The sequence below is a fragment of the Physella acuta genome, unplaced genomic scaffold (genome assembly GCF_028476545.2).
Source record: "Physella acuta isolate Inbredline_101_S28 unplaced genomic scaffold, ASM2847654v3 ptg000017l, whole genome shotgun sequence".
Classification (NCBI taxonomy): domain Eukaryota; kingdom Metazoa; phylum Mollusca; class Gastropoda; family Physidae; genus Physella; species Physella acuta.
In genome coordinates, this window is record NW_026731537.1 from 1,465,524 (window position 1) to 1,480,292 (window position 14,769).

Here is a 14,769-nt window from a genome sequence, read left to right on the forward strand (position 1 = left end):
TGCTAGATAATTCCACCAGTCTCCCCTCCAGGGAAAGTTTAAAGTGCCCCCTCCCCTACCCGAAGAAAGAAACACCGTGTAGTTGGTATTAGTAATCTTTATATTTGTGAGACCCCCTGACACAGCTGATATAAAAAACCAGCTGGTGTTTTAGATTTGGTCACTTGGACACAGATCTCAGATAGACAAGATGTACAGGGCTGTTTGTCTGGCTTTAGCGTGTGTACTAGCGGTGTCTGATGTAAGTTTGTCTGACTGCTAGCGGTGTCTGATGTAAGTTTGTCTGACTTTATGTGCTAGCGGTGTCTGATGTAAGTTTGTCTGACTTGATGTGCTAAGGTGTCTGATGTAAGTTTGTTTGACTTGATGTGCTAAGGTGTCTGATGTAAGTTTGTCTGACTTGATGTGCTAAGGTGTCTGATGTAAGTTTGTCTGACTTTATGTGCTAGCGGTGTCTGATGTAAGTTTGTCTGACCTTATGTGCTAAGGTGTCTGATGTAAGTTTGTCTGACTTTATGTGCTAAGGTGTCTGATGTAATAGTTTAGTTTCTAAAATTATTTTTGTTGATCAAATATAGGCAACTTTTCTAACTGATACGACTTACAACTTGTGTAACTTTTAACTTAAGTGTATAGATAAAGTGGTAAACCGAAATAAAAAACCACTGTCCACCTCTAGGCCCTGGTGGGAAAAGTCTGTACCGTAGAGTCGGAGTGTGACGCCGGAGAATGTTGTCAGATCCTCAGTCAGTTCATGGTCATGAGCAGACGTCAGGTGGACGTCTTACCTTTGGCTACGTCACAGAGAAACGGTGAGTACACTCTAGGCTAGAGGGTGGGGGATACAACCAAACCAGATTCTTATTCAAGAATGGCAGATTATACTCTCGGTTCTATGTCCGGCTTATGGGAGCTCGTTTACTCTACTTCCCCTGTTACATGAGCCCAGAGTTTGGGTCGTTTTACATGTATGATACATGGGTAGTGTTTTATTAAACCTTATGGTTTATCACAAGCCTTAATGCCTACATGCACTTGCACATTACTCATGAACAAACAAGCGTTTCAACAAATGCAAAGTGCTCTTGTATACAAGCACCTGGTACCTGACCTAGAGCTTTTGTACGATCAGGTACATGACCTTGACACTTTGTACAACCACCAAATATATGACCTTGACATTCTGTCTACCCCCCAGGCACCTGCCAGAAGTACCAGCTGGAGGGCTCCGGCTGTAGCGGCTTCGACAAGATGAACGGCTACTGCAGCTGTGAGCCGGGCACCTACTGCCATACATACGAGATACCCCTGGCCACCGTTCCTCCCACACTTGTCAACAAACGATCGATGGCAATGCCTAGACCAGGATACACCTGGATCTCCAGGTGTGAGAGGCAGACGGCTTAAGTTAGCACCAGGCCAACAGACGGCCTAAGTTCGCACCATGCTAACAGACAGCTCAAGTTCGCACCAAGCTAACAGACAGCCGACGTTTGTATAGAGTTATGTCAGATGCAGATATTAAAGTTTTGAAACATAAGTCCTTTTGTTGTTGTTATAATGTCCGAGAATGTCTTGTGATTGTCAAACCCAAACCAAGTTGCGAGACTTTATTTAGTGAGTGTTACCCGAGATATTTTTGGTGACACAGAAAGTGCCCCGATGTTCTGTTAGTGACCTTGATATTGATGGCAAGAAAGATTACATCATGTGACCCTAATTATGACAGTGGTGACCACAGATTATGCTGTTGTCTTTAATGGCCACATTCATTGTGAAATGAACAGCAGTAACCTAAATTATGTTGATCCGAAGATTTCGGCAAGTAACGAGAATCATTATGTTAACGTGAGTGGGATAGTGGAATGAAGAGTGGAGTTGGGGTAATGTGGGACGAGGAGTATATTTTGTGTAGTTTGGGATTGGTAGTATAATGTGTGGTAGTTAGGGCTGCAGAATGTGGCACACGCGAACATAAAGTGGACATTAGCAATACGGGTCTATGGGTCACTAAGACCCATCCGTCTAAACACCGCATAAAAGCACAATGCAAATTGTGTCAGCGTTGTAATGTTTTTAAAAAGCGGAAGTGATCTCCCCTAAACTTTGTAATATATGCTTATATAAAAGTGAGAGGGGTGACACTTAAAGTGAGATCGTGCAAAAGAAATGCTGTTTTTTTTTAAATACTTAGCATTTTAAAATAGAAGAGAAATGCATAGAAAAAAGAATTGCCCACCAAGTGAATGAAAACAAATAGTGTATAATATAACGGAGAATCAGTACTTTATAAAGGAAACATTGATTACTTTTCTTTTTGAGAAATCGGAAATGACCTAAAGTACTACCTTCGACCACCGGAAATCGCTTAAAATTTGACAGTATCAAGAGAATAAGATACCTATGTATAACATCCGTTCTACCTACATGAAACGGTACTTAAATAATCGATAATTTAGAAATCAGAAATAAAGTACCACTTCCGGTTATCGGAGGTCAAATAAAAACTGGAAGTTGTCAAAGTATAAGATCTATCTATGAAATTTTTTCGTCTCCCTAACTGAAGCAATAATCAAATTTAAGTGTTCACACAAAATTCAGTAAACTAACACTTCTGGTTACCAAAAATCATTCAAAAGTTGGTAGATGTAGGCTCATACAATCCTGTATTTATATGTGAAATTTCTGCCACCTAACTTGAACGGTACTCAAACTATAGGCAATTGAAAAACCGGACCTAAACTAAGTACCATTTCCGTATGCCGGGAATCCATCAAAATACTTTTCTATGAACTTTTATCAACATAAGTGAAAACGTACTCAGGTATCATGCTTACAAACAGACACATCAACTGACCGACACACAAACATAGGGACAAAATTGAAAAACTAAGTTTTTTCCGACTCTTATGTACAAATAAATCAGCTGCGAGTAAAGTTCTTTCTTCAACTTAGAAAACCACACACACACACACTGAAGCAAACACATACAGATGCACAACGTAATATGTTCTTATCTACATTGTCTCGGCTATATTTAAACCCAACCACTAGAAGTAAAAACTGCAGGACGAAGAACATCTAGATCTGTTCACTTCTGCCAGTCAACGTTTGGCGATGTTGGCTTTTCTGATCCTGGCTAGTTTTTTGGCGTCTGCTTATGTGAGTACTTTCTGCTTGTGTGAGTACTTTCTGCTAGTGTGAGTACTTTCTGCTAGTGTGAATACTTTCTGCTTGTGTGAGTACTTTCTGCTTGTGTGAGTACTTTCTGCTAGTGTGAGTACTTTCTGCATTCAATCTAATATTGAGTGAGCATGTTTTGAAAAAAATGTTACCATTAGCTACCAGAAAGATGTCAATAAAACAAGTTAGCTGCTAGAAAATTCGTGTCATTGCGACATGCACCGCGTGTTGAGTTCTAGAACGTTCCTGTTGGCTTGGTGAAGCTTTAGACCTTGAGAACCAGGGTTGACTCTCTAACGTAACTCACCCTCACATTTTTCTTTCCCAGGGCAAGATCGGGGACGATTGTCTCGTGACTTCGGAATGTGACCCAGGGGAATGTTGCCAGATACTCCAGAAGTACACGTTCGGTTTTGTACACAGCACCGTGACGCTATCGAATCCCTTCAACAACAGTAAGGGTTGAGTAGCTAGCCCCGACTACTGATCACTGCCTCTGGTCAGATAGGTTTTACGTTAGCCAATCGCATCCTATCAGCCTGATCCCCTTCGAAAAGATTCGATGACCATAGTCTACAGCAAATTAACCGACAGTTTGTGGGGATGTATCTTGCCTTCCCAAAACGTTGGAGTTGTCTTGGTTAATAGAAAAAATCCACGAAAGACTCTGAAGTGCTTCTTTTAGATTTTTCTCTGGGAGCACCCCCCCCTCACCCCCTCACCGACCCCGCACCACGTGAACCAATCTATACCCTCCCCGAAATAGTAGTAGTAGAAAATTTAGAAAGTTATGAAATAGTTTAAACATTCTTAGAATGCCGCACCCAATCCACCTCAATTGTACACAAATCCTGAAACCTGCTTTCATGTCATCAAGCATACTTCAAATAATAAATTTCGTGTCTATGATAACATATACCATACAGCTGTAGCATTTTGAATCAGAAAAACCAACAATTTTCCAGAGACCTGCCAGAGATACGACCTTATGGGTGAGGACTGCGACCCTTTTGATAAGATGAGCGGTTTGTGTGGATGTGAGCCTGGCTCGATGTGTAGCGGTCAGGACGTGCTGACCTCCAGTCTCCATGGACGGGCAACGCTACCACCGACCCCCGCCCCGGGGTACACCAGGATATATACATGCGTCGTGGACGAGGCTGCGGCTCACACCGGGTGAAGGAACTCGCCAAAATATTTTTTTCAATAAATTCAGACTGTTATCAAACTTTGTGTTATTTCATGATTTTATTGTAACGCCCGTCAAAAGGGACAGAGACAAAAGGGCCCCCAATATAAATTGATATACGATTAAATGATTCCTAAGTAGGAGGACACACAACGACAGAAACCGGCTCATACAATCCTGTATTTATACGTGAAATTTCTTCCACCTAACTTGAACGGTACTCAAGCTGTAGGCAATTAAAAAACCGGACCTAAAGTAAGTACCATTTCCGTTTACCGGAAATCCATCAAAAGTTGTTACATAACTACAAATGCGACATAATACTTTTATATGAACTTTTATCAACATAAGTGAAAACGTACTCAGGTATCATGCTCACAGACAGACACATAAACTGACGGACACACAAACATAGGGACAAAATTGAAAAACTAAGATTTTTCCGACTCTTATGTAGAAATAAATCAGCTGCAAGTAAAATTCTTTCTTCAGCTTAGAAAACCACACACACTCTGAAGCAAACACATACAGACGCACAACGTATTGTTCTTATCTACATTGTCTCGGCTATATTTAGACCCAACCACTAGAAGTAAAAACTGCAGGACGAAGAACACCTAGATCTGTTCACTTCTGCTAGTCATCGTTTGGCTATGTTGGCTCTTCTGGTCCTGGCTAGTATTTTGGCGTCTGCTTGTGTGAGTACTTTCTGCTTGTGTGAGTACTTTCTGCTTGTGTGAGTACTTTCTGCTTGTGTGAGTACTTTCTGCTTTTGTGAGTACTTTCTGCTTGTGTGAGTACTTTCTGCTTGTGTGAGTACTTTCTGCTTGTGTGAGTACTTTCTGCTTGTGTGAGTACTTTCTGCTTGTGTGAGTACTTTCTGCTTGTGTGAGTACTTTCTGCTTGTGTGAGTACTTTCTGCTTTTGTGAGTACTTTCTGCTTGTGTGAGTACTTTCTGCTTGTGTGAGTACTTTCTGCTTGTGTGAGTACTTTCTGCTTGTGTGAGTACTTTCTGCTTGTGTGAGTACTTTCTGTTTGTGTGAGTACTTTCTGCTAGTGTGAGTACTTTCTGCTTGTGTGAGTACTTTCTGCTTGTGTGAGTACTTTCTGCTTGTGTGAGTACTTTCTGCTTGTGTGAGTACTTTCTGCTAGTGTGAGTACTTTCTGCTAGTGTGAGTACTTTCTGCATTCAATCTTATATTGAGTGAACAGCTTTTGTAATCAACTCTACCATAAGCTACTCAAAAGATGTCAATAAAAGAAGTTGCTGCAGGGAAATTCGTGTCGTTACTACATGCGCTGTGTGTTGAGTTCTAGAACGTTCCCTGTGGTCGTGGTGATGCTTTAGCCCTTAAGAACCAGGGTTGGCTCTCTGTTTCTCTCACCCTCATATTTTCTTTCCCAGGGCAAAATCGGGGAAGACTGTCACGTGACCTCGGAATGCGACCCAGCGGAATGTTGCCAGATGCTCCGGATGTATACGTTCAATTTTGTACACAACACCATGACGCTATCAAACCCCCTCAACAACGGTAAGGGTTGAGTAACTAGCCCCCCCCCCCCCCACCCACGCTACTGGCCACTCCCACTGGGACGTGTCCTGGTTACCCCACAAATTTGGATGTGTCTTGGTTTTCCAAAAAGTTGGATGTGCCTTGGTTACCCGAAAAAGTCCACTAAAAACTCTAGTTTCTTTTAGACTTTTCTCCCTCCCTCCCCGGCCCCGACAATAGAAAATGTAGAAAGATATGAAATAGTTTAAACTTTCTTAGAAAACTCTCACCCCATCCCACGGAAGTTTGAAATGATTCACGTCCTGAAGCAGACTTAAATAAATAGATTTAAAGTCATGTCTATGATAACATGTACCTAAAATAAATAAATTTAAAGTCGTTTCTATGATAACATGTACCGTACAAAGAATGCCTGTATACTTTCGTGTCACAAAAAACCCATCAATTTTCCAGCGACCTGCCAGAGATACGACCCTGTGGGTGAGGACTGCGACCCTTTTGATAAGATGAGCGGTTTGTGTGGATGTGAGCCTGGCTCGATGTGTAGCGGCCAGGACGTGCTGACCTCCAGTCTTCATGGACGGGCAACCCTACCACCGACCCCCGCCCCGGGGTACACCAGGATATATGAGTGCGTCAAGGAGGAGGCTGCGGCTCACACCGGGTGAAGGAACTTGCCAAAGTATTTGTTCAATAAATTCAGACTGTTATCAAACTTTGTGTTATTTCATGATTTTACTGTAACGCCCGTCAAAAGGGACAGAGACAAAAGGGCCCCCAATACAAATAGATATACGATTAAATGATTCCTAAGTAAGAGGACACCCAATTCAGTATACCTATCAAGACATTTCGGTACATACATCAAATAATTGTAAATTTGTTGCTCATTTTTAGCAACTTATTGACCAACTATGTTAATTAATTATTCTAATTAAATGCTGACTATTAGGTAACCAAATATGATTCCATGAAGAATTTAATTTTATAAACTAACGCGAAACTTTGGACTTGAAATGTTTTAAACCTTTTTGGTACTAACCTAAAACATTGTATAGTTTCTAATCTTCCATATTTTATTACACGTCATCAATTAAGGTTAGTTTTTAGCTTAAAAAAACCCCACAATAATCTAACTAAACGCTGTGCAATATAGATTGGCCTGCGGGCCATAGGAAACTCTCGGAATCTTAAATCATACAGCTTTACAGCCGAGCTAAAATTTAAATATCCTACATTAAAAGGGAAGCTAATGGAAAAAGTTTTTGAGAACCCCTGACCCAGCTGATATAAAAATCCAGCTGGTGTTTTAGATTTGGTCACTTGGACACATATCTCAGATAGACAAGATGTACAGGGCTGTTTTTCTGGCTTTAGCGTGTGTGTTAGCGGTGTCTGATGTAAGTTTGTCTGGCTTTAGCGTGTGTGTTAGCGGTGTCTGATGTAAGTTAGTCTGACTTTATGTGGTAGCGGTGTCTGATGTAAGTTTGTCTGGCTTTATATGCTAGCGGTGTCTGATGTAAGTTTGTCTGACTTTATGTGCTAGCGGTGTCTGATGTAAGTTTGTCTGGCTTTATGTGCTAGCGGTGTCTGATGTAAGTTTGTCTGGCTTTATATGCTAGCGGTGTCTGATGTAAGTTTGTCTGACTTTATGTGGTAGCGGTGTCTGATGTAAGTTTGTCTGGCTTTATATGCTAGCGGTGTCTGATGTAAGTTTGTCTGACTTTATGTGGTAGCGGTGTCTGATGTAAGTTTGTCTGACTGCTAGCGGTGTCTGATGTAAGTTTGTCTGACTGCTAGCGGTGTCTGATGTAAGTTTGTCTGACTTTATGTGCTAGCGGTGTCTGATGTAAGTTAGTCTGACTTTATATACTAGCGGTGTCTGATGTAAGTTTGTTTGACTTTATGTGCTAGCGGTGTCTGATGTAAGTTAGTCTGACTTTATATACTAGCGGTGTCTGATGTAAGTTAGTCTGACTGCTAGCGGTGTCTGATGTAAGTTTGTCTGACTTTATGTGCTAGCGGTGTCTGATGTAAGTTAGTCTGACTTTATGTGCTAAGGTGTCTGATGTAAGTTAGTCTGACTTTATGTGCTAAGGTGTCTGATGTAAGTTAGTCTGACTTTATGTGCTAAGGTGTCTGATGTAAGTTTGTCTGACTTTATATACTAGCGGTGTCTGATGTAAGTTAGTCTGACTGCTAGCGGTGTCTGATGTAAGTTTGTCTGACTTTACGTGCTAGCGGTGTCTGATGTAAGTTTGTCTGGCTTTATATGCTAGCGGTGTCTGATGTAAGTTTGTCTGGCTTTATGTGCTAGCGGTGTCTGATGTAAGTTTGTCTGACTGCTAGTGGTGTCTGGTGTGAGATTTTAGTTTTTAATTTTTTGTTGTTGATGAAATTTAGGCAAAACTTTTTAAACTGATACAGCTTACAACTTGTGTAACATTTAACTAAAGTATGTATAAAAAGTGGTAAACCCAACTAAAAAGCCACTGTCCACCTCTAGGCCCTGGTGGGAAAAGTCTGTACCGTAGAGTCCGAGTGTGACGCCGGAGAATGTTGTCAGATCCTCAGTCAGTTCATGGTCATGAGCAGACGACAGGTGGACATCTTACCCTTGGCTACGTCCCAGAAAAACGGTGAGTACACTTTAGGCTAGAGGGTGGGGGGAGGGAGGTGTCAACCTGATTGGTCATTCAGTAATGACTGATCAAACAGGATATTGTGTCGATTATGTAACAAACTTATTTGAGTGGGCCCTAGCGGAAACACGTGAACTCTCCACACCTATTTAAATAGTTGTTGCATTAATTAAGTAGTTTTTTGCATATTTAAGTAGTTGTTACATTAATTAAGTAGTTTTTGCATCAATTAAATAATTGTTGCATTAAATAAACAGTTGTTGCATACGTTATTGTGCCACTAAAATTATCTGCAGCACTACGTCACAGGTCTCTTATCTTTTAAAATCTTTTCAATCGTAACGTAAGTTAAGACGAAGTAAGATAACCCATTAAAAAGTAGATTAGTATTGTTAGGTCATTATTTATTTGCATTTAAGTTTTAAGTAATATCTTGTCAACTACCACACAGAGGATACCCAGAGTAACAAACAAACTCACTCTTAGACTGACACATTTGTATGCAAATTTGTTGAGCCCTTACCTTGACCTTCTGTTGAAATATAATATCCAACTTTGACCTCATGTACAACATATATATATATATATATATATATATATATATATATATATATGACCTTGAATGTATGTATAAACAGCAGGCTTTTGACCATGACCTATACCCTTGACCTACTTAAAAACTCACAGGTACCGACCTTGACATTCTGTATAACCGAGAGATGTTCGACCATGACCTTCTTTAAAAAAAACTACCAGAATAGTGACCTTGACTTTGTGTACAACCACCAGGTACCTGACCTTGACCTTGTCTCTACCCACCAGGTACCTGCCAGAAGTACCAGCTGGAGGGCTCCGGCTGTAGCGGCTTCGACAAGATGAACGGCTACTGCAGCTGTGAGCCGGGCACCTACTGCCATACCTACGAGATCCCTGATCCCATCGTCGTGCCCACCGCCCCCACCGCAGACGTCAAGAAACGGATGCCACTGATGCCCAGACCAGGCTTTACCTGGGTCTCCAGGTGTGAGAGACAGACGGCCTGAACGTCTTGATATCTGTTACATGATTTGTTACATGATTTGTTACTTGAATTGTTAAGTGATTTGTTAATGTAATAAAAGCCACTATACACAGTTGATTTGTTTGTAGCTCTCTATAAATTATAAGGGTGAAACTGTAAACGCATCGGAGAATTATTTATTAATGTAATATTTACTATAACAGAGAGTATATTCTAGTGCTTTCAATGTACTCGGTAAATTTACTCGATAAATATACTCGGTACTTTAGCTTAAAGTCTTGTTACCGGATGTTTGAGAAATTAGTAACTTAATTAATCACGGAGTATTAACTGAGAAAGGGAGATAAAGAGTGATTTTTATATGTGAGAGCACACACGATTGGTGTTAGAAGTTTAAATAAAATGAACTGTTACAATTAATACAATAACAAAAGTTACTTTAGACTGAGTTTGGTGAAAGGGGAGAGAATCGGACACCAGAAGTAGAATATGTTGTGGGGTATAGTGAAGAGCAGAGTAATGTGGGTTGCGGAGTGTGGGGTGGCTAGGGTTGTGAAGTGTGGGGTGATGGAGTGTGAAGTGTGGGGTAGAATAGGAATTGGCGAAACAGAAATCGGAGAGTTAAAAAACTGTCCATGGGCAATGGGGAACAGCCGCATCTAATTATTGTGTGAAGTTGTAAAGTTGCAACACAGAGCGTATACGGCCTGGCACGTATACAAATAATACGTTCCAGTTTAGGATCGAATGAACAAATTATACGTTCCAGTTTTAGGACTGATGTTTGAAAGCCGTCTTCAAGGTCAACTGAAAACATTTTTTTTCTCCGTTCTCAGCCACAGAGTCTTACCAATACCACAAACTTTCGAGGTTATATTTAGATCACGCAGACATACTTCTAGCAGTATAAAACAACACGATTAGGAGCTTTGAAAGGTTTAAATTATTCCATCCCTACACGGATCACATCTTGAAAATGCTTGCTCTGCTTTTGTTGGCCGGCCTTTTGGTGTCTACCCATGTGAGTAGTTTATTGCAAATAGGTCATCAATTGATGAGTAAAACGCCACTCTCATTAACTAACCTAGTAGCCACTTAAGGAACATTTGCTGGAGAAAATTGTTTAAAAGTTAAAAGTACATTTTCAGATTTTTTTCACGTATGTAATGACGTAAAAGAAATAAAAAATTGACATTAGTTATAATGATGTAACTAATCTTAATTGAGCAAAGAATGGCATGCAAAATATATTCTCTATGCACAGTGTAATGGCATGTATAAGTCAATTTGTTGTTGCCATAGTGCCTCAAGATGACAGGTACGACCGAGCAGCTGAGAACCAACATCGGATTGGTTTGCTATGTGGATGATTTGGATAGGTGACCTGAGTTAATTAGGTAGTGTCAAACCAATAATTAGGGAGAGTGTTATATAAGTAATTAGCGGTGGTTGGTGCAAAATCACTCTCATTAAAAATCTTTTAGCAAATAGAAATGTGATTGATCAGTAGTTCCTTACATTTCTCTAGTGTTTTGTTAATGTCCTACCAATTCTAAATCTGACATTTACCTGTCTAGCATGAGTTAACTAATCAACAACGATATCACCTGTCTCCCCCAGGGTAGAGTGGGCCAGTAGTGTCTCGTCAACTCAGAGTGTGACCACGGGGAATGTTGCCAGCGTCTGGGGATGTACCAGTACAGCATTTTTCACACGACGGCGACATTCTCTGACGGTGTCAACAACAGTAAGACTTGGGTCATCATTTTATCTTGCGGGCGTACGGGGGGCATACGGGGGGCATACGGGGGGCATAAGGGGGCATAAGGGGGCATAAGGGGGCATAAGGGGGCATAAGGGGGGCATAAGGGGGGCAAAGGGGCATAAGGGGGGCATAAGGGGGGCATAAGGGGGGCATAAGGGGCATAAGGGGGGCATAAGGGGCATAAGGGGGGCATAAGGGGGCATAAGGGGGCATAAGGGGGCATACGGGGGGCATAAGGGGGGCATAAGGGGGGTATAAGGGGGCATAAGAGGGGCATACGGGGGGCATAAGGGGGGCATACGGGGGGCATAAGGGGGGCATACGGGGGGCATAAGGGGGTATACGGGGGGCATACGGGGGGCATACGGGGGGCATACGGGGGCATAAGGGGGGCATACGGGGGGCATACGGGGGCATAAGGTGGGCATACGGGGGGCATAAGGGGGGCACACGGCCTCTGTCAATACTTTCCACTCTCCACGGTCTCCTGCCACTCTTTTCAGCTGTTCCAAATTTCTTTCTATCCTTCAGCCTTTTATAACTCGTTAGGTCATCATGACTTCCTGGGGTTACCCCTGCGTCGCTGGCCCCGGGGGGTTCCACTCCAGGGCTTGTATGGCTCTATTGCCAGAGTCTTTCCTCAGCGTCTGCCCAATCCATCGCCATTTCCTCTCCATGATTTGCTTTTCTTTTTTTTCCCTTGCCCACCTTTCTCCCTTAAGTTTTCCACGAATACGATAAAAAATAGCTCAATAGCTTTAGTTCTACTGGTAGAAATGACCATTGTATGCTAGTCTATACCCAGTGACGAACTAAGGATGGGGTAACTAGCCTCTAGAAATTACCCTTGTCTGCTTAGAGTAAGTTTCCAGACAAGAAGCCACTTCAACTCCTTAAAGTTAAACAATCTCTCGGTATAGAATCCTACCAGTTAGGGAGTCTAGGACTTAAACAATGATTTTCTAATATGACCAAAACAATTTCCCAGTGACCTGTCAGAGCTACCACCGTCGAGGCGATGACTGCGACCCTTACAGAGCTACCACCGTCGAGGCGATGACTGCGACCCTTACAGAGCAACCACCGTCGAGGCGATGACTGCGACCCTTACAGAGCTACCACCGTCGAGGCGATGACTGCGACCCTTACAGAGCAACCACCGTCGAGGCGATGACTGCGACCCTTACAGAGCTACCACCGTCGAGGCGATGACTGCGACCCTTGCTACCACCGTCGAGGCGATGACTGCGACCCTTGCTACCACCGTCGAGGCGATGACTGCGACCCTTGCTACCATCGTCGAGGCGATGACTGCGACCCTTACGCTGTGATGGGCGGTGTCTGCGGCTGTGAGCCAGGTACGGTGTGTCTTGGTAAGGACGTGCTGACCTCAAGTCTCCATCTCTGCCATTTCTATGTACTTTACTTTACCTATTTATCGCTAAAAGTATTGTTTTTGTAAATAGTTTTTTTTTACTACTGACTGGATGGTTTTTCACAGAAATCCAGATAAGAAATATTACAAATTACACTGAAAAACATGAGTGAGTTGGGTGTGATTCTATGGTCTACTAGAGAACCACCGACACAGCTGATATAAAAAACCAGCTGGTGTTTTAGATTTGGTCACTTGGACACAGATCTCAGATAGACAAGATGTACAGAGCTGTTTTTCTGGCTTTAGCGTGTGTGTTAGCGGTGTCTGATGTAAGTTTGTCTGGCTTTATGTACTAGCGGTGTCTGATGTAAGTTTGTCTGGCTTTATGTACTAGCGGTGTCTGATGTAAGTTTGTCTGGCTTTAGCGTGTGTGTTAGCGGTGTCTGATGTAAGTTTGTCTGGCTTTATGTGCTAGCGGTGTCTGATGTAAGTTTGTCTGACTTTAGCGGTGTCTGATGTAAGTTTGTCTGGCTTTGTGTGCTAGCGGTGTCTAAGTTTGTCTGACTTTATGTACTAGCGGTGTCTGATGTAAGTTTGTCTGACTTTATGTACTAGCGGTGTCTGATGTAATAGTTTAGTTTAAAAAAAAAATTTGTTGATCAAATTAGGCACATTTTTAAACTGATACAACTTACAATGTGTGTAACAAATTAACTGTAGTGTGTAGACAAAGTGGTAAACCCAACTAAAAAACCACTGTCCACCTCTAGGCCCTGGTGGGAAAAGTCTGTACCGTAGAGTCCGAGTGTGACGCCGGAGAATGTTGTCAGATCCTCAGTCAGTTCATGGTCATGAGCAGACGACAGGTGGACATTTTACCTTTGGCTACGTCACAGAAAAACGGTGAGTATATTGTAAACTAGTGGAAAAGGGGGCGGGTAGAAAGTATTGGTCAACTACTTTGAAATGTTGCCCGAATGTTACATGGTATCTAATCATCAGGTACGTGATGTGTACCGGTCAGCCGACCTTGACCTTCTCACTACCCACCAGGTACCTGACCTTGACCTCCTTCCAACCCATCAGGTACCAGACCTTGACCTTCTATCCACCTTTCAAGTACCCGACCATGACTTTGTCTCTAACCATCACGTACCTGACCTTAACTTCTTCCAAATCAACATGTACATGACCTTGACCTTTTGTACACCCACCAGGTACCTGACCCTGACCTTCTAACCACCCACCAGGTACCTGACCTTGACCTTATCTCTACCCACCAAGTACCTGACCTTGACCTTGTCTCTACCCACCAGGCACCTGCCAGAAGTACCAGCTGGAGGGCTCCGGCTGCTACAACCTGGACAAGATGAACGGCTACTGCAGCTGTGAGCCGGGCACCTACTGCCATACCTACGAGATCCCCTGGACCACCGTCCCTCCCACCGCCCCGCCCACAGAGGTCAACAAACGGATGCCACCCCTCAACAGACCAGGCTTTATGTGGATATCCAGATGTGAGAGACAGACGGCATAATCTTGACAGCAATAAACTTTTTCATTCTCCAGTTTTACAATCGTATCTATTTGTTTGTTTGTGTATGGTTGTGTGTGTGTGTATACATGTGTCTGTATGTGTAAACACCATAACTGGAGTACCGATTTAGTTAGGTGGATGAAATTTCATACACGTCTACTTGGTAATCTATAATATTAAAAAAATTTTTGGGGGGCAAACGGTCTTGGGACAAGTGGCTTCCGGGTAATAGGCGATTTAGAAAATTTATTGTACTCATGTTTTTTGATGTTAAGGGGAACTTAATGACACACAATAACACGCCAACACACAGATAGATAGCCACACGTTTAAAGTACAGACATTGGGACACTCCCATCGCGACCAGAGTTTCTTCCAGGCATCTCGAAAAATGTTTACCGCCCCCCCCCCCCCCGAACGAAATGAAATTTATATAATTTATATAGAAAATATATACTTTTAACAGTGTCCGCCCCCCCACCCCCGAAAATTTCAAGTGCCCCCCCCCCCCCCCGGAGAAAAAAATCTGGAAGAAACAC

At 42.5% G+C, this 14,769-nt stretch overlaps 6 protein-coding genes across 6 annotated transcripts in view; 5 read left to right on the forward strand and 1 right to left on the reverse strand.

The window, feature by feature from the left end:
* Window positions 1-14,769, reverse strand: part of LOC131937455 (gamma-aminobutyric acid receptor subunit beta) — a 139,305-nt gene that overhangs the window by 27,791 nt on the left and 96,745 nt on the right. The window lies entirely within an intron of this gene.
* Window positions 164-1,540, forward strand: LOC131937714 (uncharacterized). The gene is made up of 3 exons (XM_059295322.1): window positions 164-241; window positions 680-812; window positions 1,199-1,540. The coding sequence occupies exons 1-3, from the start codon at window positions 191-193 to the stop codon at window positions 1,405-1,407; spliced, it is 393 nt and encodes a 130-aa protein (XP_059151305.1). The 5' UTR covers window positions 164-190; the 3' UTR covers window positions 1,408-1,540.
* LOC131937739 (uncharacterized) lies at window positions 3,048-4,405 on the forward strand. The gene is made up of 3 exons (XM_059295357.1): window positions 3,048-3,162; window positions 3,512-3,638; window positions 4,149-4,405. The coding sequence occupies exons 1-3, from the start codon at window positions 3,118-3,120 to the stop codon at window positions 4,361-4,363; spliced, it is 387 nt and encodes a 128-aa protein (XP_059151340.1). The 5' UTR covers window positions 3,048-3,117; the 3' UTR covers window positions 4,364-4,405.
* On the forward strand, window positions 4,951-6,596 carry LOC131937747 (uncharacterized). The gene is made up of 3 exons (XM_059295371.1): window positions 4,951-5,070; window positions 5,779-5,905; window positions 6,341-6,596. The coding sequence occupies exons 1-3, from the start codon at window positions 5,026-5,028 to the stop codon at window positions 6,553-6,555; spliced, it is 387 nt and encodes a 128-aa protein (XP_059151354.1). The 5' UTR covers window positions 4,951-5,025; the 3' UTR covers window positions 6,556-6,596.
* LOC131937694 (uncharacterized) lies at window positions 7,208-9,662 on the forward strand. Its single transcript, XM_059295300.1, has 3 exons — window positions 7,208-7,287; window positions 8,394-8,526; window positions 9,352-9,662. Exons 1-3 carry the CDS (start codon window positions 7,237-7,239, stop codon window positions 9,570-9,572), a joined length of 405 nt encoding a protein of 134 aa, XP_059151283.1. The 5' UTR covers window positions 7,208-7,236; the 3' UTR covers window positions 9,573-9,662.
* Window positions 12,916-14,270, forward strand: LOC131937704 (uncharacterized). Its single transcript, XM_059295310.1, has 3 exons — window positions 12,916-13,022; window positions 13,464-13,596; window positions 14,010-14,270. Exons 1-3 carry the CDS (start codon window positions 12,972-12,974, stop codon window positions 14,228-14,230), a joined length of 405 nt encoding a protein of 134 aa, XP_059151293.1. The 5' UTR covers window positions 12,916-12,971; the 3' UTR covers window positions 14,231-14,270.

What these genes read in the sequence shown, in the direction of transcription:
- LOC131937714 (XM_059295322.1), top strand. Translation starts at nt 191, where the DNA reads ATGTACAGGGCTGTTTGTCTGGCTTTAGCGTGTGTACTAGCGGTGTCT. An exon ending in GTGTACTAGCGGTGTCTGAT is followed by an intron (nt 242 to 679) that starts GTAAGTTTGTCT and finishes GTCCACCTCTAG; the next exon opens with GCCCTGGTGGGAAAAGTCTG. An exon ending in GGCTACGTCACAGAGAAACG is followed by an intron (nt 813 to 1,198) that starts GTGAGTACACTC and finishes TCTACCCCCCAG; the next exon opens with GCACCTGCCAGAAGTACCAG.
- LOC131937739 (XM_059295357.1), top strand. Translation starts at nt 3,118, where the DNA reads ATGTTGGCTTTTCTGATCCTGGCTAGTTTTTTGGCGTCTGCTTAT. An exon ending in GTTTTTTGGCGTCTGCTTAT is followed by an intron (nt 3,163 to 3,511) that starts GTGAGTACTTTC and finishes TTTCTTTCCCAG; the next exon opens with GGCAAGATCGGGGACGATTG. An exon ending in ATCGAATCCCTTCAACAACA is followed by an intron (nt 3,639 to 4,148) that starts GTAAGGGTTGAG and finishes ACAATTTTCCAG; the next exon opens with AGACCTGCCAGAGATACGAC.
- LOC131937747 (XM_059295371.1), top strand. Translation starts at nt 5,026, where the DNA reads ATGTTGGCTCTTCTGGTCCTGGCTAGTATTTTGGCGTCTGCTTGT. An exon ending in GTATTTTGGCGTCTGCTTGT is followed by an intron (nt 5,071 to 5,778) that starts GTGAGTACTTTC and finishes TTTCTTTCCCAG; the next exon opens with GGCAAAATCGGGGAAGACTG. An exon ending in ATCAAACCCCCTCAACAACG is followed by an intron (nt 5,906 to 6,340) that starts GTAAGGGTTGAG and finishes TCAATTTTCCAG; the next exon opens with CGACCTGCCAGAGATACGAC.
- LOC131937694 (XM_059295300.1), top strand. Translation starts at nt 7,237, where the DNA reads ATGTACAGGGCTGTTTTTCTGGCTTTAGCGTGTGTGTTAGCGGTGTCT. An exon ending in GTGTGTTAGCGGTGTCTGAT is followed by an intron (nt 7,288 to 8,393) that starts GTAAGTTTGTCT and finishes GTCCACCTCTAG; the next exon opens with GCCCTGGTGGGAAAAGTCTG. An exon ending in GGCTACGTCCCAGAAAAACG is followed by an intron (nt 8,527 to 9,351) that starts GTGAGTACACTT and finishes TCTACCCACCAG; the next exon opens with GTACCTGCCAGAAGTACCAG.
- LOC131937704 (XM_059295310.1), top strand. Translation starts at nt 12,972, where the DNA reads ATGTACAGAGCTGTTTTTCTGGCTTTAGCGTGTGTGTTAGCGGTGTCT. An exon ending in GTGTGTTAGCGGTGTCTGAT is followed by an intron (nt 13,023 to 13,463) that starts GTAAGTTTGTCT and finishes GTCCACCTCTAG; the next exon opens with GCCCTGGTGGGAAAAGTCTG. An exon ending in GGCTACGTCACAGAAAAACG is followed by an intron (nt 13,597 to 14,009) that starts GTGAGTATATTG and finishes TCTACCCACCAG; the next exon opens with GCACCTGCCAGAAGTACCAG.